The sequence below is a fragment of the Electrona antarctica genome (genome assembly GCF_951216825.1).
Source record: "Electrona antarctica genome assembly, chromosome: 21".
In the NCBI taxonomy this organism is placed as follows: Eukaryota; Metazoa; Chordata; class Actinopteri; order Myctophiformes; family Myctophidae; genus Electrona; species Electrona antarctica.
In genome coordinates this window covers 4,830,374-4,857,799 of record NC_136802.1, presented here as the reverse complement: position 1 = coordinate 4,857,799, position 27,426 = coordinate 4,830,374, and the positions used below count along the sequence as shown (strand labels likewise).

The 27,426-nt window shown below is 42.8% G+C and overlaps 1 protein-coding gene across 2 annotated transcripts; it reads right to left on the bottom strand.

The window, feature by feature from the left end:
- Positions 1–363: 363 nt before the first annotated feature.
- Positions 364–26,709, bottom strand: LOC306913668 (plasminogen-like). Of its 2 annotated transcripts, none has more exons than XM_079490467.1 (5): positions 26,627–26,709; positions 2,074–2,227; positions 1,535–1,656; positions 1,195–1,307; positions 364–724 (listed from the first exon to the last, which is right to left on the bottom strand). In XM_079490467.1, the coding sequence occupies exons 1-5, from the start codon at positions 26,634–26,636 to the stop codon at positions 584–586; spliced, it is 540 nt and encodes a 179-aa protein (XP_079346593.1). In that variant the 5' UTR covers positions 26,637–26,709; the 3' UTR covers positions 364–583. The 2 variants fall into 2 exon arrangements, with proteins under 2 accessions (XP_079346593.1, XP_079346594.1); XM_079490468.1 differs by lacking the exon at positions 26,627–26,709 and adding an exon at positions 14,370–14,384.
- Between the last annotated feature and the right edge of the window lie 717 nt (positions 26,710–27,426).

Below are 27,426 nucleotides of genomic sequence, written 5' to 3'. Positions count from 1 at the left end.
AACTTAATGGGCCATGTCATTGGACAGTCAATTAAGCAATAAGTATGTTCTCATTACAATGTAATCGTTAAAATATATAATATTGATAAAGGCCACGGATCATCTGTGGTCCTTATTTTTTTCCCCCCCACAGCCTGTCATTTTGTTTAGGGGGTGAAAGGGGCACTTTGAGGCAAAAGGGCACATGCCCCAAAAGAAAAACAAATCTTTAAAAGAATGAATGAAGAAGAGAGGTCGGTGCTGTCAGGGTTTTAAATACAGTTAAATGAACATAGAAAACAAAATGCATAATACTAAAGTGTTCCTCAGTGCAACTGCTGTAAATAAACGTCAAAAAAGAAGAAGAAAAGAAGTCTTCTGAAAGAATATATATATTTATTCAAAGATTTGTGCCGCATTTTCACGACTTTTCAAAAATAGCAGACCTACAAGCTCGTAGCGCGCCACTCGGTGGCGCGCTACGAGCTTGTAGATCTGCTATTTTTCAATAGCTAAAGCATAACATAATGCTAACACCAAAAGGGGTTCCCACCCAAAATGGGTTAAGTAAAACTTCCCTGAACTATACTAATATATCTATTCTTCACACATAAGAATTTATTTTCAGACATCTGTCGTCGTCCTGTTCTACTCCTTCTTTTTTGAAGACTTTTCCACCAGGCTGCTTCTTCCATGTCAGCTTGACGTCTCCACTCACCCCTCGCTGCTTCAGTTTCTCTTTCACCTGAAAGAGAGAGACAGTCTTGTTATTTGGGTAGCGGTGGCCTAAGGGTTAGAGGAGTGCCCTTGTTGCCGAAAGGTTGCTGGTTCGATTCCCTGGACGGGCAGGAAAAATCTGGGTGGGGAAGTGATTGTCATCACTCACCCAACACCGCTGAAGTGCCCTTGAGCAAGGCACTGAACCCCCAACTGCTCCCCCTGGAGCTGCTTAGTGGCCAACAGTATAAGACTGTGGTTGTACTGGTCAGCTCCCGGGTTTTAATGTGTGTGTTTCTATGTGCAGGGCGTTGCTGAAAATGAGCACCTGTGCTCAGCTACTTCCCTGGGTAAATAAAGAATAATAAAATAAATAAATAATAATAATACATAAATAAATTCTCCTCAACAGACATTTGTGCTCTGGTCTGTGATGTTGGACTTGGACTTGAACCCAGAGAATTGAATCTAGATAATCTTGAATCTAGAGACACTGACCTGCTTCAAGATGGCCTCCATCACGGCAGGATCATTCAGGTCCACAGTGGGGTCGTCCAGGGTCACCTTCACTTTAAACACCTGCTTCGGCTCTGTGGGAACGACGGGGGATTCTGTGGAGACGAGGGGGGGACTCTGTCTCTACGTCAAGCATCAGCATTTCTGAACTAGTTGTAATTTGAGCAGACTTTGTTGAGAAACACACACACGTGTACAGTGAGGTGCACTAATCCAGACTGGATGCTACTGATGCTCAATAACAGAACAGTAAACGGTAAGCCTGGGAACGTCCACATCTACTGTAGCTAAACTCAGTTTCTCTGTAAACAGTAACAGCTACCTGGCCTGGGAGCGTCTTCACATCTGGGCACCGGGCAGTACTCCCAGCGTGTGTCTGTTATGGTGTAGCACCATGGCCTTCTCTCACCGTCTGGATTACGGCAGTAGTTCTTGTCCAGGCCTCTGACAAAACATGTATGTAGAAACACAGAAAGGCAGGTATAGGCAGTCATGGATGGACAGAGTGACCAGTGTTGATTTCGTCGACTAATACTATGACAAACTAATACTATGACAAACTAATACTATGACAAACTAATACTATGACAAAAAAATGTTCGTCGACTACCTTTTTTCACTGCAGAAAACTGAATGGAAACTACATGAAAACTAAGCTATGACTAAAACTAAGACTAAATATATTGACAATTTCGTCAACAAATAAAAACTAGACTAAAATGTTAGGAAGGGACTAGTGGACAAGAGATCCAGTATAAGTCATTTTACACTTGGTTGCATGCTGAAAATAGCCGATCTCCGAGCTCACAACAGACAGACAGACAAACAGACAGACAGACATTTTGGCAGGGTGTTTCTTACTTGCTCGGGTGGGATTCTGGCCTGTTGGCGTGTACGTGAGGTGTCTGGGACGACCAACTCTGGCAGGTTCTGCCAGAGACCGTAATGGCGACGGTCCCCCGGTAGTTTCTGCCATCGAGAGTGTAGCAGGTCAGCTCGGGTTCGACGGCAGATGCTGAGGACAGACGGGGAAAAAGTAGATGGATGGAGAGGGAAATCAAGGACCAGGGTCATCATTGACCTGGCATCATGTCTACATAGCATGCATCTAATTCTAAATATGATCTGGTCCGACCCAAATTTAAAACAAATGTGGGAAAATTCTCATTCTACTACTCTTCCACTAAAATGTGGACTGCCCTCATACCATCCTTTAAACGTTTTCTTTGGCTGGGGACCCCCGGAAATGCGTTGGCCATGTCTTGCGCCCGGCGCCCCCTCCCCACCCCCAAATTCCCAATACAAACTGACCGCTACAATAGATAAAAAGAGAGAGGATCCGGGCACTCAAAGTTAAAAATGAGGAACGCCTTTATTAAATTAAAAAAGGCAACTGCCAACATGTTTCGACCAACAAGGTCTTCATCAGGGCAAGAATGGCCGCTACAATAACCTTAATAATAATAGGCTAGAGAAAATACATAAATCATAAATACTGAAACCAGATATAAATATAATCATTAAGGAAAGTTTATGCATGTACTATGTGTACTGTATGTAAACTCTTAATTTCCATTTTCCATCCATTCAGATGCAAAAGGAAAAAGATAATCCCCCCAAAATAATTTGGCAACAGACCCCCGAGGGGTCGTGACCCCCAGGTTGAGAACCCCTGCTTTAAAGCACTGTTTCCCAGACAGTGAGTCGGGACCCATTTGTGGACGTTGTGGGCCTACTACTACTTCAACACATTGAAGAGCATGAAGAGCTGGCAAAACATGATGCACGATACCGCCACTGAGAGGCGCTGTTTGTCTTAATTTGCAGAACTGAAATTTCAAGATTCAACAAGTGCAACTGTCACATTGCACGCATATAAACCTCTAGTACCTTGTCGTCATTGTCCTCAACTACAGGTGGGGTTTTTGTGGGGGTTTTTTCCTTATAATTTTTATCCCACAATTTTGTGACCCATTTTTCACCCCTGTGTCAATTATCTATTGTAATCCTGGGCTCTACACACCCTCCACCCACCTGAGGAGAGCAACGGACTTGAACTCATGCTTCCTTCATGCATGAGTGTCCAAATTGCTCCTTTACACGTGACAGGGGGGAGTTTCCCTGGTTGGACGTAGCGCGTGGAAGGAACACGTTATTCCAACCAGTTCCTTTCCCCTCCATCAGGCGCCCCGGCTGGCCAGGGGGAGACAGTTTAGAGACCAGGATTACTGCATGTTTTTTGTGGGGGTACCTACCCTAGGGGACACGGGAAGAACATGTGAGGGTACCTACCCTAGGGGACACGGGGAGAACATGTGAGGGTACCTACCCTAGGGGACACGGGGAGAACATGTGAGGGTACCTACCCTAGGGGACACGGGGAGAACATGTGAGGGTACCTACCCTAGGGGACACGGGGAGAACATGTGAGGGTACCTACCCTAGGGGACACGGGGAGAACATGTGAGGGTACCTACCCTAGGGGACATGGGGAGAACATGTGAGGGTACCTACCCTAGGGGACACAGGGAGAACATGTGAGGGTACCTACCCTAGGGGACACGGGGAGAACATGTGAGGGTACCTACCCTAGGGGACACGGGGAGAACATGTGACGGTACCTACCCTAGGGGACACGGGGAGAACATGTGAGGGTACCTACCCTAGGGGACATGGGGAGAACATGTGAGGGTACCTACCCTAGGGGACACAGGGAGAACATGTGAGGGTACCTACCCTAGGGGACACGGGGAGAACATGTGAGGGTACCTACCCTAGGGGACACGGGGAGAACATGTGAGGGTACCTACCCTAGGGGACACGGGGAGAACATGTGAGGGTACCTACCCTAGGGGACACGGGGAGAACATGTGAGGGTACCTACCCTAGGGGACACGGGGAGAACATGTGAGGGTACCTACCCTAGGGGACATGGGGAGAACATGTGAGGGTACCTACCCTAGGGGACATGGGGAGAACATGTGAGGGTACCTACCCTAGGGGACACAGGGAGAACATGTGAGGGTACCTACCCTAGGGGACACGGGGAGAACATGTGAGGGTACCTACCCTAGGGGACACGGGGAGAACATGTGAGGGTACCTACCCTAGGGGACACGGGGAGAACATGTGAGGGTACCTACCCTAGGGGACACGGGGAGAACATGTGAGGGTACCTACCCTAGGGGACACGGGGAGAACATGTGAGGGTACCTACCCTAGGGGACATGGGGAGAACATGTGAGGGTACCTACCCTAGGGGACACAAGGAGAACATGCAAACTCCACACAGAAAGGCCCTTTCGCCAACCCCGCCTCGGTATGGGCACTGATGACACTTTACTTAAAAAGAACAACAACAATGGAATTGTTAAAATATACACTAGATAGAATGTTTTAAATGTTTTAATCAGTGATTTGTTTTAAGTGTATGGGTAGTAGAAAAAAAATATTCAAGCCAATGATATTGATATATAATATATATAATATAATAAAATAATAATAATATAATATAGAATGATATATTCATGCCTACCTGACAACAGTCATACTCAAGTTTATGAAAATATGTCCGTTTGCATTTCCTGCTTTGAAACATAGGCCTACAGTGAGCCACACAGAGCCTCCAGTAGGACTTACAGGGACTAATTCATTTCACTGCATAGTCTGTCAAATAGAGGCAATTCATGTGTTCTCCTGGATAGTCTGTCAAATAGAGGCAATTCATGTGTTCTCCTGGAATCATAGTCTGTCAAATAGAGGCAATTCATGTGTTCTCCTGGAATTGTCATTTTCAAAAGTGACATTAATTTAGCATATGCACTTTGTTTGAACTTTGTTTTAAACATTGTTATAATTTAGCTATTGAAAAATAGCAGATCTACAAGCTCATAGCGCGCCACCGAGTGGCGCGCTACGAGCTTGTAGGTCTGCTATTTTTGAAAAAAATCGTTAAAATGTGGCGCAAATCATTGAATATATATATTTCAGAGCGAACCTTTTTAACGAAAATATTTGCTTCTGGGGGGGGGGGGGGGGGGGGGGGGGGTCCCTGGAACTACATATTTTGAGATGGGGGGGTCCGGGGCCCAATAGAGATAATTCTGGTGGTCCTTGACATGAAAAAGGTTGAGCACCAGAAGGTTTTTCAGAAAAATGTTAGGATTTAGAAGCCTTTTTTTATCGACCTCAGTCCAAAATGGGTTAATAATTATGAGTAGCCTACTGTAGAGTATTATGACTTATTCTTTGACTAAATAAGTATGGGCTAGATCACAGCAGGGTGAAATTACTAGCCTATTTACTACTACTACTATTACTACTACAAATAGAATCTATGAATCTATAACAGAACTATGGAGAATAATCCAACTATTACCTGTTTAAAGTGTGAATTTCAATCCGTATTTTGCGTTGATGATTCCAATTGCAGCTTGTTTGTAATCACCTTTACACACTATAGCTTCTGCATGTCATAAGAGTACGACTCATCATCTCCCTCTCCCTCGGACCCCTCCCATGTCTCTTATGTAAAACACTCGAAGAACCATATGTAAAACATCATGGACCAGACAGTGGCCTTGTGACCAGACAGTGGCCTTGTTGACCAGACAGTGGCCTTGTGGTCAGAGTGTCCGCCCTGAAACTGGGAGGTCGGGGGTTCGATCCCCGGCCGGGTCATACCAAAGACAGTAAAAATGGGACCCAATGCCTCCCTATGCCTTGCACTCAGCATCAATGGGTTGGATTGGGGGTCAAATCAACTAATGATTCCCGAGCGCGGCGCACGCTGCGGCTCACCGTTCCAAGAGATGGGTCAAATGCGGATTACAAATTTGACTGCGGTAACGTCTGTGACTAAGCGTACGACTTTGACTTTGGTCAAGCAAGCAGGGTCCCGCATGGCTGCTTTTCTATCGGGGTTCCATGATGCATCAGGGGCTCTGCAGGATGGTAGTTATAGAGCTTCTGTCTTGGAATCTGAAGGTTAGTTCCAGCAGTTTCACTCAGGATTAAGACCTTTAGTTGATGCATGTTGTTTTCACTGTTGTGGTTTGAGCGTCAAGAAGCTGATCCTCAGATCCACTGACAAAGTAGTTTTCCTAAAGAAAACTCACAACCTGCAGTCCAGTTATCTCAAGACAAGTGCCCTGCAGTTCTCGCCCCCAAAACAAAACGGGTCCAATTCTTTCTCTCAATAAGTCCACAGTTCTGCAGTTACCACCTCTAATTTGCATGGAATGGCAGGAGGCAGCCATCCAGAAAATAAGTGTTTATCACACCCACATGGGGAGGATGTGTTTAGCAGAGACACACATTGCCCGTGTCATTATTATTGCGTTTGGGTCCTGCTGGCTGGGGGTTCAAGTCCGTTCTAATCATGAGCATCTGCCGATACCGATTTTTCCCGATCCAATAATATATATTTTATAGAACACGTTTATCATATCACAATAGTACAATATCCCAAATCACAGACAATTTCCCGTCTAATATCATGATATGGATATAATATTGATACTAGGGATGTCCCGATCACGTTTTTGGCTCCCAATCCTATTCTGATCATTTGAAAGTTACGTGATCGGCTCCCGATTTCCGATCACCCGATCCAATCGGGTCAACCCTACTGACAAAGACCACATCGCCTGTCTCCTGTCAATGTAGCTTCACATCCACACACAGGTCACCAAGGGCAAAGGAAACCCATGCAAGGCATTGTTTTACATAAAGATTAAGGGAGGGAGGGAGAAGGAGGTGATATAGATCTCATGACATGCAGAATAGTTATAGTGTAAACCAGGGTTACAACAAGCTGCAAACGACGGATTGAAGTTCACGCTTGAAACAGGTAATAGTTTACTTTATTCTCCTTATAGGCTCATAGAATGCTTCTATTTGTAGTAGTAGTAGTAGTAGTAGTAGTAGTAGTAGTAGGCTAATAATTATAATAATAATAATGTTGTGTTGTAGCCTAACACAAAAAGCCTAAAACTAGTCATCCTATACAAACACTTTCAACAAGGAATGAGTTGTTAAAAATGTTGGGGGGGAAAAAACCCTGCTGTGAATAAATAGCCCATGTGATAATGTATTTTGTCAAAGAATAAGTCATCACACAGTACAGTAGAGTAGAGTAGAGTAGAGTAGAGTAGAGTAGAGTAGAGTAGAGTACAGTACAGTACAGTACAGTACAGTACAGTACAGTACAGATTTATTTCCAAGCTTCAGAATCATATTGACCTTTAGATTTAATCACTTATATGTATGTATGGAACATTAGTAGCACTTTGAAATCCCAGAACACATTGCCTATAATATGCAGTGAAATTAATTGGGAACGGATTCATTGGTCCTAATCAGAGCCATCTGCAGGCTTCAGGAAAGGAAGAGGGTGCACAGATCAAATATTCACAATAAGGAACATCATTGAGCAATGCCTGGAGTGGAACAGTCCATTATACATCAACTTCATAGATTTCCGGAAAGCTTTTGATAGCTTGCACTGTCATACGTTGTGGAAGATTGTAGAATCCTATGGCGTCCCTCCAAAGATGACTGCATTGATTAAGATGTTTTATCATCAATTGCAGTGCAGTGTCATTGTCAATGGCAATCTCACAGAATCGTTCCCTGTGGAATATGGTGTACGCCAGGGATGTATCATCTCCCCCATACTCTTCCTGATCGCCATTGACTGGACCATGCGTAAGACCATCTCAGATAAGCCCAGAGGCATCCAGTGGACTCTCTTCACCCAGCTAGAAGATCTTGATTATGCTGATGACCTTGCTGTTCTCTCCACCAATCACACCCACCTGCAAGAGAAGACGGATAGGACTGACCGATTTGCTAAGCAGATAGGTCTGAACATCAACATCTCCAAAACCCAAGTGATGTGCACACACCCAACACCACATGTACCAATCACTGTGGATGGTAACCCCCTTGACTACGTTGAGGAGTTCACGTATCTGGGAAGTCTCCTCAGTAAGGACAATGCGTGCAGCAGGGACATCAGTATAAGGCTCGGAAAAGCTCGCAGCACATTTGCAAGCCTCCAGACCATCTGGAAATCTAAGCAATACAGCCTAAAAACGAAGATCAAACTGTATAACAGCAACGTTAAGTCAGTTTTGCTGTATGGCTCAGAATGCTGGCGAGTGGTTGAGAGAGCGACATGAATAAAATCAACTCATTCCACAATGGGTGCCTCCGGAAGATATGTCGCATCTTTTGGCTAGAAAAGATCTCCAACGAGGACCTGTACCTAAAGACAAACTGTTACAATGTGGTACTGGAAATCAAACACAGACGGCTCAGACATGTCCTTCGAATGGATCAGAACAGCATTCCTAAAGTAGCCCTAAGATGGACCCCACCTGGAAAGAGGAAACAAGGGAGGCCAAAAACAACCTGGCGGAGAACGGTGACCTCAGAACTGAAGATGGCAAATCTGACATGGGGCGATTAGGCTCAACATGCTGCACAGGATAGGACCAGATGGAAGCAGATAGTCAGCCTTATGTTCCACCGGAACCAAGAGGATTAAGGATAGGACCAGATGGAAGCAGATAGTCAGCCTTATGTTCCACCGGAACCAAGAGGATTAAGTAAGTAAGTAATCAGAGCCATCTAATAGAAGAGTTGCGATGTTGAGAGGCAGAAACCGAGCGCTCGAGAGCTGTTCATGCAGCCTGAACTGAGACAAGCTGGAGTTGGAAATACATTGTTTTCAACGAGGGTGGCGCTATTTTAAGTGTGCAACATGACAACGGTTTTAAAGTAGCCTATTATACAGTGACAACTAAAGTCTCTTTAATGTTTATGTTGTACTATTACTATACAAAACAATTTAAAATAAATGGATTTAAGATCATTAAAGCTTGGCTTTTGCCCTGAGTCCAATGCATTTCTGCCTACATCCAGTCCAGGACTTGTCCCAGTTGGTTGTCCTCACGCTCAATGCGTAGTCTATGTAGAAGAGCCGCCATTGGACTGAAGCCCCATGAAGTGAACACAGTTTGCGTAACTCTGTCTATATCTAAGGCTCTGGTCCTAATGAAGCCATGATGATGACCTCATGTCTGCAGACTCTGCACCAAAGACATGGTTCACTAGAGGCCTATAAGGATGTTTCAAAGCAGGAAATGCCTAACACCAAAAATGCCATTGATAATGAATGGCCAGTTTTGAGTGTTGAGTGTTGTCATGTAAACAATCTGATTAATGATTGGCAGCATTTGCCAGAATGAGATGATGTATGATGACGTATGATGATAAGAGCGCCCCTCGCTTCACACAGGTGTGATTTTAATAACATTGAGTGGCTATGGCTAATGTACTGTATAATATTATTTACTACCCATGCTCCAAGTCTAAAACACAGAAAATCACTCTTTAAAACATTCTACTGTATGTACTTGTGTATATGTTAATCAAGTTGTTGTTAATTTGCATGCAATGTGGTTGACTATACTTCTTGAATCTTTTTCAGTTCTACAGATTAAGGCAAACAGCGCCTCTCAGTGGCGGCATCGTGCATCATGTTCTGCCAGCTCTTCATGTTCTTCAGTGTTTTGTCAGGTCAGTAGTTCTACAACATTCATGGATATTTACATAAAGGGATAATCCACCCCAAAACAGAATTTAGCCGACATTGTGCTATTCCAAAGATCCTACAGTAGCCTATTGTATCCCTGAACTCAAAACCAGACCACGAACATTTGAATTTATGATGCCATCGATGTATACTTATGTTTTATTTTAGCTTATATAATTTTTGAGGGGTGCTAGCCTCTCCTATGCCCAGCTTTGTCTATTTGTGTGTACACAAACACGATGATTTGATTGGCTGATCCCCCATAGCGATGATTTGATTGGCTGAGCCAAGTACATATTGGGAATTTGGGGATAAAAAGTTTGGGCAGAAAGATGACACCAAAGGTGATTTGCCGGAATGATTTGTGATGATATGATGATGTACGATGATAAGAGCGCCTCACTTCACACAAGTGTGATTTTTGAGGGGCGCTTGCCCCTCCTATATACAGCTTTTGTCCCCACAAAATGTCCGCAACACAAACATTAAATGCCATTGACAATGAAGGGAAGATTTACGTCCCCAAAAAAGAGTAAAGAATACAAATATTGTGTCAGCTTTCCACGTTTGTAGCAGATAATAGTAGAATGAAAATGAGTTTTCATTCTAAATTCGGGTGGTACCAGATCATGGTCGCTCCCTAGTGTTGTGGGTCTGGCTGTCACTCACTTTGGAGAAGTAGAACTAGTTAGACAGGTATGAGGGTATTGAGGGCACTGTCATTTACCATCACAACTATTAGGAGCAGTGAGCACTATTAATAAAGTGAGTGGGGAGCAGTTAGTGGTTAAGGGTCTTATTGACACACAGACCACGGCCAGGGTGAGAACTGGACACCTTTCTGTTTCCCAGACTAGCCTCTCTCCCACAACACTAGTGGTCCTTGACTTCCCTCTCCATCCGTCTACTTTTCCCCTGTCCTCAGCATCTGAGACTTCTACCATCGAACCCGAGCTGACCTGCTACACTTCCAATGGTAAAAACTATCGGGGGACCATTGCCCAGACGGTCTCTGGCGAAACGTGCCAGAACTGGTCGGCCCAGACACCTCACAGTCACGGCTTCCTGCCTGAAAAGTACCCACGCGAGTAAGAACACCCTGCCAAAATGTCTGTCTGTCTGTCTGTCTGTCATAGAAACCTGCGTTGCCATGTGACCTTAAATCTAGTAAGCATCCATCATTTACACCTGGCTGTGAAGTTGGGAAGCACATGGGGAAAGTAGAAAACATTATTTTACACAAAAAGTTGTTTTTTGTCGGTAAAGTAAAATTTCGACACATCATGTAAAATGACTGTTATACAGGTACAAAGCAAAATGTACCTAGGTCTAAAATGTAATATCATACACGTTGATGATTTGCCAATGGAAAGAACCATGTGAATCATTTAGCAATTAAATTGTCTGAAGTAGCTTATTCTAGTCATTGTTTTCTAAAATGGTGGCTATGGGTAAGATGAGCCAATGTCCAGGGGTAAATTGAGTCAATGGGAATAACTATTCATATTTTTGTATTAAGTCTTTGCTACTCAAATTATACTCAATGACCTTTAATTTGCATGTACTGTACATACTCATTTAAGAGAAGTTTGCAATATTGTATTAACAATATTGCAAATATAAGGTTCTGAATAACAAACTTTATTTAATTGTCTTAATATTGTTTAAATAATAAATAAACAAATAAGACTATTTGCCAAAAGGGAAAACTGTTATATTATTTTTGATAAGTGAATACATTATCTGTTCAAGTTTAAGCTTTTAACATTAAAATATCATGTGGTTCGACTTGCCCCTCGACTTGGATCAACTTACCCCTTACCTGGGGCAAATTGAGCCACATGAACACTTTTTTTAAAAAAGGTCATATTTTCATGGCCCTTTGTCATAGATGCTTACTCATCATTTCAATTGATAGAAGACATCCTAAAATATGGGTAGATCATTAGATTTTACTGCCATCTCATTTTGCCTTGCTTCCAGGACAACTTAAGCAAAAAGTGGTTAATCTTACCCCGTTCTCCCCTACCTACATTTTTGTCAGCGGCCTGGACGGGAACTACTGCCGTAATCCAGACGGTTCGACTAGAATGCCATGGTGCTACATTAACAGATTAACAGACACACGCTGGGACTACTGCCCGGTGCCCAGATGTGAAGACACTCCCAGGCCAGGTAGCTGTTAATGTTTACAGAGAAACTGTGTTTAGCTCCAGTAGATGTGGACGTTCCCAGGCTTACCGTTTACTGTTCTGTTATTGAGCATCAGTAGCATCCAGTCTGGATTAGTGCACCTCACTGTACGTGTGTGTGTGTGTGTGTGTGTGTGTGTGTGTGTCTCAACAAAGTCTGTTCAAATTACAACTAGTTCAGAAATGCTGATGCTTTAGCATCATCATCAACACAGCCTCCATAGCGTCCCCCCCTCGTCTCGTCTCTTAACTAAACACTCGTCTCCACAGAGCCGAAGCAGGTGTTGAAACTGAAGCTGACCCTGGACGACCCCACTGTGGACCTGAATGATCCTGCCGTGATGGAGGCCATCTTGAAGCAGGTCAGTGTTACTAGACTGTCTGTAGGTTCAAGTCCAACAACACAGCTGGACCAGAGGACTAATGTCTGTTGAGGTGAATAACAATTAAGACTGTATTTTTCTCTCAGATGAAAGAGAAACTGAAGCAGCGAGGGGTGAGTGGAGACGTCAAGCTGACATGGAAGAAGCAGCCTGGTGGAAAAGTCTTCAAAAAAGAAGGAGAAGAACAGGACGAAGACAGATGTCTGAAAGTAAATGAAGAATTGTAGATATATAGTATAGTTTGGGGAAGTTTAGATTCACCTACGTTATTTACTTACTTCTGTTTTAATTTGTATTATGCATGTTGTTGTTCATTTTACTAAGCTGTATTTAAAACCCTGATATCACTGACATCTCTTCTTCATTCTACAAGTGGTTTGAACGTCAAGGAGCTGATCCACGACGTATTGCCTCCCACCCTGTAGGCCCCACCAAATATACTGACAATATAGTTTTCCTAAAGAAGTTATCTCAAGTTCTCCCCCCATAACAACGAACCATGCAACCATGCAACGAACCATGTGCAACCCAGATTCGGCACAAACAAGGGACTAAATTATTTTCGCTCCCTATGCCACCAAAATGTGGAACGCCCTACCAACAGTCATTAAGACATGCAAATCCCTTGACTCCTTCAAAACCGCTCTCAAAGGGCACCTACGGACGGCTGCAATTCGAAACTGGCCTCTGTAAAATCTGAATCCCCACCACCCACCCCTTTTTCCCCTCACTGTATATGTTTCTTTTCCCTTTTTACCTCCCTTATGATGAATTCCTGTTCTGTTCTTTGACTATATATAGACGTGTCTATTTGTACGTCTCTAAATGTTTTGATGAATTGAACAAGGTGGACCCTCTTGTAAACAAGTGTAATGCTTAATTGGGTTGTCCACTCACAGTTAACAGTCTTAGTCAGTCTCAGTGTATTGAGTTTGTGCTTGAAATGTACTGTAATTCTGCAAACTGTTAATAAATATTTAAATCAATCAATCAACATGTCCTCATTTGAGAATTGAGAACCACTAGTAGTAATACATAATTGCCATACTTATTCTGGTGAAAACCTGGAGATTGACATTCAGTAAGTCAGTGTTATGGTCAAAATAAGAATTATAATGGTGTGTAAAACAGAAAATCGCAAAATTTGCCACGGACATGACCAAGTCTGTACGGACATGTTGGTGAGCCCTGATCATAATTGCTGAGGAAGACGGTGAAGGTGAACAAGCCATTGTCAGAGGATGGGTGTGGTAAACAAATAGTTTCTGGGTGGCTGCAGTGCATCCTGCCAGCTCATGTAAATGAGCCGTCACCGGAGAACTGTGGACTTAAGGGACTTGTTTTGGATGGGCTTACTGTGCTTGACAGAACTGGGCCTTGTTGTTTTAGGTGGCAACTGTTTTGGCAGTAAGTACATTTGGTGGGGGGAATCCTACTGTTGATCAGCTCTTTAATTAAGATGCCATTCTGCCAGATGGCCAGCAGATGGGGTCGTTGCCCATGCCAGCCGTATTTGTATAACATGTCCCAAAAAGTAGCGGATGTTATTGTTTATCAGTGTAGCAGACCGAGCTGGTAAATGAGGTTGAAGCCGACTGATGATGTATGATGGTTCTTTATTAATCAACGTGAAAACTAAAATCAAAGCAGAGAACATATAATCAATATAAAGCAATCATATAAACAAATACATTTCCAAAAATGACCAATAAAAGTGCATATCAAAACCACATAAGAAAAACACCAACACCAACAATAAAATCCCACAACAATATGACACAAACCAGTAACCATAAATTACATTATTCACCTTGTTCCCTCTTCCAGCTAGGTGCTAAACTGCCATTATCAGGTGTCCCAGAAGTATGGCATCAACGCCCATATGAGTTTCAGGAAAGCCACTAAACCAAGTAAATCAAAGAATTAAAATCCAAATTGTTCCATTTCAATTTCATATCTGTGATATTTTTCTGCACTCACTTTGATCCATTTGGATGTCCGTTCCTCAGATGATAGACTTCTTTCATTGATCTGTTCCAAACATGACCAAACATTTCCCCCCTATTCACACTGGGCTGTTTTTATCTGTCATTGTGTCTCTGGTGAGTGAGCGTGCTTCCTGTGAGCCTGAACAGCCTTTCAAAATAAAAGCATTTTGTCTCAGGGTCTGTTACAATCAGTTTGAACCAGAAATGAAAGTCGGCCAGGTCACAGTAGTGAAATGGGGCCTGTGAAAGACGGCTTGTGCGTGTGAGAGACTAAGGCCCTCATTTATCAATTGAGTGTAAATTCTGCCCCAAATTCGAGTGTAGTTTTCGTAGTACACCCACGTCGGGTCGGCATTTATAAAGTGATCGCAGACAGCTGAACCTTCCTAATTTCATTCCTAGCAGTAATAAATGTGACGGCTGAAATCAATCTGGCACGCCCTATGAAATCAAGCCTCGCCCTCGTTTTTGCGACATGAACAACTGCAATACGACCTGGAAACCATGGTTACAGGAAAAAAAGGTTCCCTCGCTGCCCCCTCTCTCATACACAGACGCACGCACACGCAACTAAGGCAACTTGCAACTTGTTGTATCTTAAATAAATAAACCTGCATGAATTAAATAAAGCTGTATAAAGGCCTACCCTGTCTGTTTCTCCTCTCGCTTCGCTTCCCTTCTGCCCGCCTCACCCCCCCCGCACGCACGCACGCACGCACGCATCGCAATTTGCAAGCAACTGTCACTGTGTGTTGTTAGTTGTATATTAAATTTAAGTCTTTTTAATTTAAAATACAACAAGATATATTAGTGAACGAAAACCTGAACCTGTGAACCATGAATTAAATAACAAATAGGCACACACGCTGCTGTTTTGCATAGGTGCTCCTCCTGTCCTGTCTGTCTGTCTCTCTCTATCACTGTGGTCCGTCCGTCACTGTGACCAACTGACCATTGCCTCACAGTCGCTGCAGTGGCTGGGCACTGGTGGTGGTGGGCTGGCTGGGTAGCCTACCTATCTCCGATGCGGTTCCCACTTGCGCTGGCACGGTACATTTGGCATTCGAGCCACGCGTCGGGTTTATTAAACGAGGAGGAGATTGCACATACCGTAACTCCAGAAAGACATCGGCCTGCTGTAGATTAGGCTACAGTAGGCTACCCACGTTGGGACTCTCCGCAGCTGCACTAGCCTATAGTAGCCTACTCTCCAACGTCCCGTCATGGAAATATTTCAGCACAGACAGCCCAAATCCTTGCATGTATGCGCTCATGCAAAACACTGTTTAAATGGCTTAAGCATCTAACTTGCAACATTGTTTTTAATTGCGCGATTATCTTATATGTATTTAGCCCATATATACCTATACAGTTTTATATAAACATTTTAGGAGTGAATACATATGTTTAGATGCCTGTGACAGCCTCTCAGCTGGTCAAACAATGCTGCTCCGCTGTTCTACGACAGAAAAACAGGTGAGGACAAAGCGTACGACAGCTCCCGACCAGACGTGATTTTTGTCTTGGCTCAAGTTCAAATTCAAACTTTGGCGCAAATCGTAAATGCTGAAAATTGCGGTAATTTCGGCGTACACCCATATTTTGGCGTACGCACGGTTGATGAATGAGGGCCTAAGACTCATAATCTCCCTCTCCCTCGGACACCTCCCGTATCTTATGTAAAACACTCTAAGAACCTGTATGTAAAACATTGTGGTCTTGCACAATCCATATCTTCACAATATTCAAAACAATTAGGCTATGTCAATAATAATGTTGCAAACAAGTGGGTGCTATTCGCATTCTCTAAAAGCCTGGGATAATGACACCTATACTGTGACCTTTTGTGCCTATGCCCAAATATGTAAAATCACTCAGTCTGAAGTAACTCCACCCTGCCTGTATTCAACTTCTATGCAAAAGTATATATTGTCTCAGTAACTGCAACGATTCACTAGTCTTAACTGGCCGCCCAGGCGGTGAGAACAGGGGTCCTGAGCATCTGCCCAGGGCCCACGGCGAAGCTCTCTGTCTTTGTTTCAATAAATACAACTCCGATGAGACCGTCATTTTCTCTGCTTTTCTTCATCTGACGCAGTCCTGTTTTTGAGAACTCCATACTTCTCTGGTTTAGTTAGTAGCTTAGAATGGTAATCAATTATGCCGTTTCTAATATACAACAACATCATAAGACGTTTTATCGGGTCCAAAACGGGTCCAATTCTTTCTCTCATTAAGTCCACAGTTCTCCAGTTACCACCTCTAATTTACATGGAATGGCAGGAGGCAGCCATCCAGAAAAGAAGTGTTTATCACACCCACATGGGGAGGATATGTCACCCAAAAATGGGCGAGTCTTTAGCAGAGACACACATTGCCCGTGTCATTATTATTGCGTTTGGGTCCTGCTGGCTGGGGGTTCAAGTCCGTTCTAATCATGAGTGGCAACATGAATGTGTGTGTATATATATATATATATATATATATATATATGCTAAATTGTTGTTTATGATATGCTGACAAATAGCCGATACCGATTTTTCCCGATCCAATAATTTATATTTTATAGAACACGTTTATGCCATATTATCACAATAGTACAATATCCAAAATCACAGACAATTTCCAGTCTAATATCATGATATGGATATAATATTGAATACTAGGGATGTCCCGATCACGTTTTTTGGCTCACAATCCGATTCTGATCATTTGAAAATGACGTGATCGGCTCCCGATTTCCGATCACCCGATCCAATCGGAACAACCCTACTGACAAAGACCACATCGCCTGTCTCCAATAGTGACGTCAATGTAGCTTCACATTCACACACGGATCAACCAAGGACAAAGGAAATCATGCAAGGCATTGTTTTACATAAAGATTGAGGGAGGGAGGGAGAAGGAGGTGACAAATCTCATGACATGCAGAATAGTTATAGTGTAAACCAGGGTTACAACAAGCTGCAAACGACGGATTGAAGTTCACGCTTGAAACAGGTAATAGTTTACTTTATTCTCCTTATAGGCTCATAGAATGCTTCTATTTGTAGTAGTAGTAGTAGTAGTAGTAGTAGTAGGCTAATAATTATAATAATAATAATTTTGTGTTGTGAAACACAAGCCTAAAACTAGTCATCCTACAAACACTTAACAAGGAATGAGTTGTTAAAATGTTGGGGTAAAAAACCCTGCTGTGAATAAATAGCGTGATATATGTGATAATGTATTTTGTCAAAGAATAAGTCATCACACAGTACAGTACAGTACAGTACAGTACAGTACAGTACAGTACAGTACAGTTATATGTATTTAGTTCCAAGCTTCAGAATCATATTGACCTTTAGATTTAATCACGTATATGTATGTATGGAACATTAGTAGCACTTTGAAATCCCAGAACACATTGCCTATAATATGCAGTGAAATTGGGAACGGATTCATTGGTCCTAATCAGAGCCATCTAATAGAAGAGTTGCGATGTTGAGAGGCAGAAACCGAGCGCTCGAGTGCTGTTCATGCAGCCTGAACTGAGACAAGCTGGAGTTGGAAATACATGAGCATGTGTGCAACATGACAACTGTTTTAAAGTAGTGTTACTGTACAGTGACAACTAAAGTCTCTTTAATGTTTATGTTGTACTATTACTACAAAACAATTTAAAATAAAGGGATTTAAGATCATTAAAGCTTGGCTTTTGCCCAGGGTCCAACGCATTTCTGCCTACTTCCGGTCCAGGACTTGTCCCAGTGGGTTGTCCTCACGCTCAATGCGTAGTCTATGTAGGAGAGCCGCCATGTTGGACTGAAGCCCCATGAAGTGAACACAGTTTGCGTAACTCTGTCTATATCTAAGGCTCTTGTCCTAATGAAGCCATGATGATGACCTCATGTCTGCAGACTCTGCACCAAAAACATGGTTCACTAGAGGCCTATAAGGATGTTTCAAAGCAGGAAATGCCTAACACCAAAAATGCCATTGATAATGAATGGCCAGTTTTGAGTGTTGTCGTGTAAACAATCTGATTAATGATTGGCAGCATTTGCCAGAATGATGTATGATGACATATGATGATAAGAGCGCCCCTCGCTTCACACAGGTGTGATTTTAATAACATTGAGTGGCTATATGGCTAATGTACTGTATAATATTATTTACTACCCATGCTCCAAGTCTAAAACACAGAAAATCACTCTTTAAAACATTCTACTGTATGTACTTGTGTATATGTTAATCAAGTTGTTGTTAATTTGCATGCAATGTGATTTAGTGCAGGAAAAAACCCTCTAAAAGAGGCTTAGTTTTTGAGGTACCCCTCCCCGAGGTATAACAAAACGGGACAACGTTTTGTCATATCTTTAGGATGTCCCCTTCATGAAATGGATTGTCCCGAGATTTACTTTTACTGCAAAAGTCATGAAATTAATCCATGAAGTGACTCACCACATAGGCAAAAAAACGCCTATCCTAAAAGAGGGAGTTCCAAGTAAATCCTCTGTCATTTTCTACCTGCTGATTGTTTTTACATCATACTTGCACAGATGGTCTACAGGTAGTGTGCCTACATCCCAGCACAATCAGAATGCCAATATCTGGTTCTATTGTGAATCAGCAGCCTTTTATATAAGGTATTAAATAGGCGGAAATAGCAAAAAGTTAACCTTTCTGAGCAACATTCACTTGTCCTACTCTTTATCAGGGTTAGAACTAAATGGGACATAGTTTTTTCATATCTTTAGGATGTCCCCTTCATGAAATGGATTGTCCCAAGTTTTACTTTTACTGCAAAAGTCATGAAATTAATCCATGAAGTGACTCACCACATAATGAAAAAACGCCTCAATCATGAAAGAGGGAGATCCAAGTCATTTTCTACCTGCTGCATGGTTGGTTTTATGTCATGCTTGCACAGATGGTCTAGTCAGGTACATCCTAAAGCAACCTAAATGCCAATATTTGGTTCTATAGTGAATCAGCAGGCTTTAATATAAGGCCTTATTAGAGGCAGAAATAGCCAAAAGCATAGAAACTGCAGTATCAACCATCAATCTATTTACTTTGAATGCAAATTCATGCAATTCTTCAATTAACTTTTTGCACCAAAAAAAGTGCATACAGTGACCCCAGTGTCTACAGGTGTCTGTAGACAGTAGTGTCTACCGTACATGAGCAGGGTTTTATTAGCCTGGCTAATAAGCCAGAACGAATCAGCCGTTGTCAAAAACAATTGCCTCTGGCAATTTGAGTCTGGCTTATTAGCCAGGCTAGGGTTTTATAGGCACTCTGGGTTAGAATCATAGGTGTTACACTCAAGAGTACAGGTCTCCGCCAGACCAATTACAGGTTATTGTGGGCTGGAAGTCAATCTTAGCCAGTCAGGATGGAATATGAAAAATCTGAAAGAACTGTTTCTTTATTGTACAGATGACGGTCACACGCGGACGGACAGAAAGATAGAGATAGAGATTAAAAACATAGAGATGCCATGCCTTTCGTCCTGGTGGAGACAATATGTTTTTACCCAGCCACTTCATATTCATATAGAATCTATTATTCTCAGATGGACCTAATATCGCTACACGTGAAAGCATCAAGAATGACACATTATTAATGTTGTATTCTATAGGTCCATATAGCCTAAATGCAGTATGGTTTAATGCTGTAGAATTCACAGCTTTGTGTGTGCCATTCTTTTTTTTTTTTTTAATAATTTTTATCCCACGATTTTTTTAACCCATTTTTCACCCCTGTGTCAATTATCTAATGTGATCCTGGGCTCTACACACCCTCCGCCAACCTAGTCCCCATATATGGGGGACATGGGGAGAGCAACGGACTTGAACTCATGCTTCCTTCATGCCTGAGTGTCCAAGTTGCTCCTTTACACTTGACAGGGGGGGAGTTTCCCTGGTTGGACGTAGCGTGTGGAAGGAACACGTTATTCCAACCAGTTCCTTTCCCCTCCATCAGGCACCCCGGCTGGCCAGGGGGAGGCAGTTTAGAGACCAGGATTACTGCATGTTTTTTGTGAGGGTACCTACCCTAGGGGACACGGGGAGAACATGCAAACTCCACACAGAAAGCCCCTTTCGCCAACCCCGCCTCGGGTATGGGCACTGATGATGCGGAGGAGGAAACACGCCGCCAGCACCCACAGCGCCCCGAGCGGGAATAGAACCCAGGACCTTCTAGCTGTGAGGCGACAGCACTACCAACTGTGCCACCGTGCCCCCGTGTGTGCCATTATTAATGAATAATCAACAATCAGCAGCTTATGGAAACCAATTTGGCCCCAGTCAGTCAGTTCCCCCCACGATGCTCAAGATGACATTGAGAATAAGCTGCTGATTGATAAGTAGTACCATAGAAGACGTTAGGCCTCACTCACACCTATACATCTAGCATACAACAATGTTGCCTTATATAACAATATTTTGTCATTCCAGCTGTTTTGAGGCATAGGCTCAAGACAGAAACATCCTTAGATTCCACATGAATGTGAGTAAACTAAAAACATGGCATCAAAATATATTTCCTGTTATTAAGTTTGTATAGGCCTTTTACAGTATTAGATCAGGATTAGAACATTTAGAAGTAACTCTTGAAAATAAAACTGTTAGATAGATAGATAGATAGATCGATCCACTTATAACCAGTAAGACGCCTGAGGGTGAGAAGCGACCGCGTCATAAAGGGCGAGGTGACGTGCACGCATCCACCTGGGTGACTGCTGGGCGAGCGCTGGCGCTTTGGCATGGGGGGTAAGATCAACATATGGAATGAATTCTGTACTGGCCATATATGGAGCATGTCTTGAGTGTACAGGGTTTGATGAGGTCAGATCAACATATGGAATGTCAGAACAGGTCAGCTCCATATAGATCTAAGGGTGGCAGCGGGGGCAGTGTCTTGAGTGTAAAGGGTTTGATGAGGGGGGCCTTCATTTTCAGGCGTGTTGAGAACTCTAGTTTTCGCCGACTGCCGGGCGCGGTTTGAGGTCAGATGTAGAGTTGCTGGCCAATATTGATACATCAGGGATCTCCATATACTGTATGGGCTTAATTGCGACATCAGGTTGTATTTACTATGACATCAGGGATCTCCGATGCCACGTGATGTTATGAGACCTGGGCAACATATATTGGGGCTTTAGAGTGTTACACTGACTGACGGACAAAAATGTACGATTTCATAGTAAACGCGACCTGCGGTCACAATAAGGCCTTATATAAACGGTTGCTTATTCACAATAGAACCAAATATTGGCATCCTGGGGGCAGAGAGCACTGAGGGGGAAGGTGCCCAACCCCCAGAAAAGGGCACCATTTTGGGGTGGACTTTTTGTGGGGGTCCCTTGTGCCATTTCACATCAGAAATATCCAACTAAGATGTTCCACAATAACTTGGCCTGTGTCATTGGACAGTAAAATAATACATTCTAATTTCCATGTAAACATAAAAATATATAGCGTGTGTGTGTGTGTGTGTGTGTGTGTGTGTGTGTGGTGGGGGGTAGGCGTTTCTTTCAGTGGGGATCACTTCATGGATGGATTTAATGACTTTTGCAGTAAAAGTAAAACTTCTGACCATCCATTTCATGAAGAGGACATCTTAAAGATATGAAAAAACAATGTCACATTTTGTTGATAAATAGTAGGACCAAAATTACAAGTGAATGTCAGAAAAGTAAACTTTTTGCTATTTCCGCCTATTTAAGGCCTTATATAAAAGGCTGCTGATTCACATTAGAACCAAATATTGGCATTCTGATTGTTCTGGGATGTAGGCACACTACCTGTAGACAATTTGTGCAAGTATGATGTAAAAACAAACAGCAGGTACAAAATGACAGAGGATTTACTTGGAACTCTCTCTTTCAGATAGGCGTTTTTTATTGCCTATGTGGTGAGTCACTTCATGGATCAATTTTAAGACTTTTGCAGTAAAAGTAAATCTCGGGACAATCCATTTCATGAACGGGACATCCTAAAGATATGAAAAAACTATGTCCCGTTTTGTTATACCTCGGGGAGGGGTATAGTCAACTTTTGGGGCTTTTGTTCCTGCACTAATTGACTATACTTCTTGAATCTTTTTCAGTTCTACAAATTAAGACAAACAGCGCCTCTCAGTGGCGGCATCGTGCATCATGATCTGCCAGCTCTTCATGTTCTTCAGTGTTTTGTCAGGTCAGTAGTTCTACAACATTCATGGATATTTACATAAAGGGATAATCCACCCCAAAACAGAATTTAGCCGACATTGTGCTATTCCAAAGATCCTACAGTAGCCTATTGTCTCCCTGAACTCAAAAACAGACCACGAACATTTTAATTTATGATGCCATCGATGTATACTTATGTTTTCTTTTAGCTTATATAATTTTTGAGGGGTGCTAGCCTCTCCTATGCCCAGCTTTGTCTATTTGTGTGAACACAAACACGATGATTTGATTGGCTGATCCCCCATAGCGATGATTTGATTGGCTGAGCCAAGTACATATTGGGAATTTGGGGATAAAAAGTTAGGGCAGAAAGATGAAGACACCAAAAGTGATTTGCCGGAATGATTTGTGATGATATGATGATGTACGATGATAAGAGCGCCCCTCACTTCACACAAGTGTGATTTTTGAGAGGCGCTTGCCCCTCCTATATACAGCTTTTGTCCCCACAAAATGTCCGCAACACAAACATTAAATGCCATTGACAATGAAGGGAAGATTTACGTTAAAAAAAAAAGTAAAGAATAAAAAGATTGTGTCAGCAGTCCACGTTGGTGGCAGATTAGTAGAATGAAAATGAGTTTTCATTCTAAAGTCGGGTGGTACCAGATCATGGTCGCTCCCTAGTGTTGTGGGTCTGGCTGTCACTCACTTTGGAGAAGTAGAACTATAGTTAGACAGGTATGAGGTTATTGAGGGCACTGTCATTTACCATCACAACTATTAGGAGCAGTGAGCACTATTAATAAAGTGAGTGGGGAGCAGTTAGTGGTTAAGGGTCTTATTGACACACAGACCACGGCCAGGGTGAGAACTGGACACCTTTCCGTTTCCCAGACTAGCCTCTCTCCCACAACACTAGTGGTCCTTGACTTCCCTCTCCATCAGTCTACTTTTCCCCTGTCTTCAGCATCTGAGACTTCTACCATCGAACCCGAGCTGACCTGCTACACTTCCGATGGTAAAAACTATCGGGGGACCATTGCCCGGACGGTCTCTGGTGAAACGTGCCAGAACTGGTCGGCCCAGACACCTCACAAGCACAACTGCCCGCCCGAAAAGTACCCACACGCGTAAGAACACCCTGCCAAAATGTCTGTCTGTCTGTCTGTCTGTCTATCAGTAATACTGTACCTACATTTTTGTCAGCGGCCTGGACGGGAACTACTGCCGTAATCCAATGGATGAGAGAAGGCCATGGTGCTACACCATAACAGACACACGCTTTGACTACTGCCCGGTGCCCAGATGTGAAGACGCTCCCAGGCCAGGTAGCTGTTACTGTTTGCAGAGAAACTGAGTTTAGCTCCAGTAGATGTGGACTTTCCCAGGCTTACCGTTTACTGTTCTGTTATTGAGCATCAGTAGCATCCAGTCTGGATTAGTGCAACTCACTGTACACGTCTGTGTCTCAACAAAGTCTGTTCAAATTACAACTGGTTCAGAAATGCTGATGCTTGACGTAGAAGGTTTAGCGTCATCAACACAGCCTCCATAGAGTCCCCCCCTCGTCTCCACGGGGTGCATGTGTTGGTTAGACATAAAAACAGTCCTACAGTCATTAGTCAGACAAACCCGTGCTGTGGGTTAAAAATCAACTGGGCTGTGGGTTAAAAACAAACCTACAACAGTAGGGTTAGGTTAGGGTTTGGGGGTTTGAGGGTGTCTGACTGTTGGTATGTCTAACTAAACACATGCACCCGGCCGTCTCCACAGAACCGAAGCAGGTGTTTAAACTGAAGGTAACCCTGGACGACCCCACTGTGGACCTGAATGATCCTGCCGCGATGGAGGCCATCTTGAAGCAGGTCAGTGTCTCTAGACTGTCTGTAAGTCCAAGTCCAACAACACAGCTGGAGAGTGAAACCATCTGTGTGAATGTATGTTATATGTGTTTTGTTTAATAATAATGAATTAATAAAAGCCCTATAAAAAGCACGTTTGAGTTCGTAAAGAGAAGCGATTATTGGAACATTTAGTTCAGCTGTGCGTGTTAGTCTCTAACAATCTGTTTGTATCTTGGGGCCCGTCGGAGCCAGGCTCAATCTCACCGAAAACCGAACACAGCTGGACCAGAGGACTAATGTCTGTTGAGGTGAATAACAATTAAGACTGTATTTTTCTCTCAGATGAAAGAGAAACTGAAGCAGCGAGGGGTGAGTGGAGACGTCAAGCTGACATGGAAAAAGCAGCCTGGTGGAAAAGTCTTCAAAAAAGAAGGAGAAGAACAGGACGAAGACAGATGTCTGAAAGTAAATGAAGAATTGTAGATATATAGTATAGTTTTGGGAAGTTTAGATTCACCTACGTTATTTACTTACTTCTGTTTTAATTTGTATTATGCATGTTGTTGTTCATTTTACTAAGCTGTATTTAAAACCCTGATATCACTGACATCTCTTCTTCATTCTACAAGTGGTTTGAACGTCAAGGAGCTGATCCACGACGTATTGCCTCCCACCCTGTAGGCCCCACCAAATATACTGACAATATAGTTTTCCTAAAGAAGTTATCTCAAGTTCTCCCCCCATAACAACGAACCATGCAACCATGCAACGAACCATGTGCAACCCAGATTCGGCACAAACAAGGGACTACATTATTTTCACTCCTATGCCACCAAAATGTGGAACGCCCTACCAACAGTCATTAAGACATGCAAATCCCTTGACTCCTTCAAAACCGCTCTCAAAGGGCACCTACGGACGGCTGCAATTCGAAACTGGCCTCTGTAAAATCTGAATCCCCCCCCCCCCCCCCCCCCTTTTCCCCTCACTGTATATGTTTCTTTTCCCTTTTTACCTCCCTTATGATGAATTCCTGTTCTGTTCTTTGACTATATATAGACGTGTCTATTTGTACGTCTCTAAATGTTTTGATGAATTGAACAAGGTGGACCCTCTTGTAAACAAGTGTAATGCTTAATTAGGTTGTCCACTCACAGTTAACAGTCTTTGTATTGAGTTTGTGCTTGAAATGTACTGTAATTCTGCAAACTGTTAATAAATATTTCAATCAATCAATCAATCAACATGTCCTCATTTGAGAATTGAGAACCACTTGTAGTAATAAATAATTGCCATACTTATTCTGGTGAAAACCTGGAGATTGACATTCAGTAAGTCAGTGTTATGGTCAAAATACTGTAAGAACATTATAATGGTGTGTAAAACAGAAAATCAAAAAATTTGCCACGAACACGACCAAGTCTGTACGGACATGTTGGTGAGCCCTGATCATAATTGCTGACGAAGACGGTGAAGGTGAACAAGCCATTGTCAGAGGATGGGTGTGGTAAACAAATAGTTTCTGGGTGGCTGCAGTGCATCCTGCCAGCTCATGTAAATGAGCCGTCACCGGAGAACTGTGGACTTAAGGGAATTGTTTTGGATGGGCTTACTGTGCTTGACAGAACTGGGCCTTGTTGTTTTAGGTGGCAACTGTTTTGGCAGTAAGTACATTTGGTGGGGGGAATCCTACTGTTGATCAGCTCTTTAATTAAGATGCCATTCTGCCAGATGGCCAGCAGATGGGGTCGTTGCCCGTGCCAGCTGTATTGGTATAACATGTCCCAAAAAGTAGCGGATGTTATTGTTTATCAGTGTAGCAGACCGAGCTGGTAAATGAGGTTGAAGCCGACTGATGATGTATGATGGTTCTTTATTAATCAACGTGAAAACTAAAATCAAAGCAGAGAACATATAATCAATATAAAGCAATCATATAAACAAATACATTTCCAAAAATGACCAATAAAAGTGCATATCAAAACCACATAAGAAAAACACCAAACTACAACAATAAAATCCCACAACAATATGACACAAACCAGTAACCATAAATTACATTATTCACCTTGTTCCCTCTTCCAGCTAGGTGCTAAACTGCCATTATCAGGTGTCCCAGAAGCATGGCATCAACGCCCATATGAGTTTCAGGAAAGCCACTAAACCAAGTAAATCAAAGAATTAAAATCCAAATTGGTCCATTTCAATTTCATATCTGTGATATTTTTCTGCACTCACTTTGATCCATTTGGATGTCCGTTTCGTCCCGTTCCTCAGATGATAGACTTCTTTCATTGATCTGTTCCAAACATGACCAAACATTTCCCCCCTATTCACACTGGGCTGTTTTTATCTGTCATTGTGTCTCTGGTGAGTGAGCGTGCTTCCTGTGAGCCTGAACAGACTTTCAAAATAAAAGCATTTTGTCTCGGGGTCTGTTACACTACCACCAAAATCATAGGTGGTCATAAAAGAGTGTGAAGCACCAATGATTTTCCGGTCAAAACAAGTAACCACAGAACAGAATTTGTAAACATTGTATAAACAAACAATTTAACCATTCAAATGAAAGGATGCTCAGTCAACAAAACAAAAACGGATTATGAAGTCAAGTCTCCCACCTTGAGACTTCCTCCCACCTTGAATACAACGTTTTAAGTTAGACCCAAATAAAGTTTAGTGTTTTCATTCTGGAGCTGTGAAAGGTCTGGGGGTTTCCGTCCCATAGTTGAAATTATGGAGACATGTAGGGTGTCTCGCCCTGCACACCTCACAGAAATGCCTATGGTCACAATTCTTAACAACATGGCCCGGTTCCAGGCATCCGTAGCAAAGCGCTTTCTCTCTGATACAATTCCGTCGAGCTCCTAAAGACATTACTGTGAACCTTGAACAGTTCTGAAGCTTATGCCTACTGTCTTGGCAGAGCGCACATGATTGATGGTCACCGTCCGTAGCTGCTTGAGTGTGATAAACAATAGCGTTTTCTTGGTAATGTCATTTATTTATGTTGGAATCAGAGGATCTGAAAGCATGTA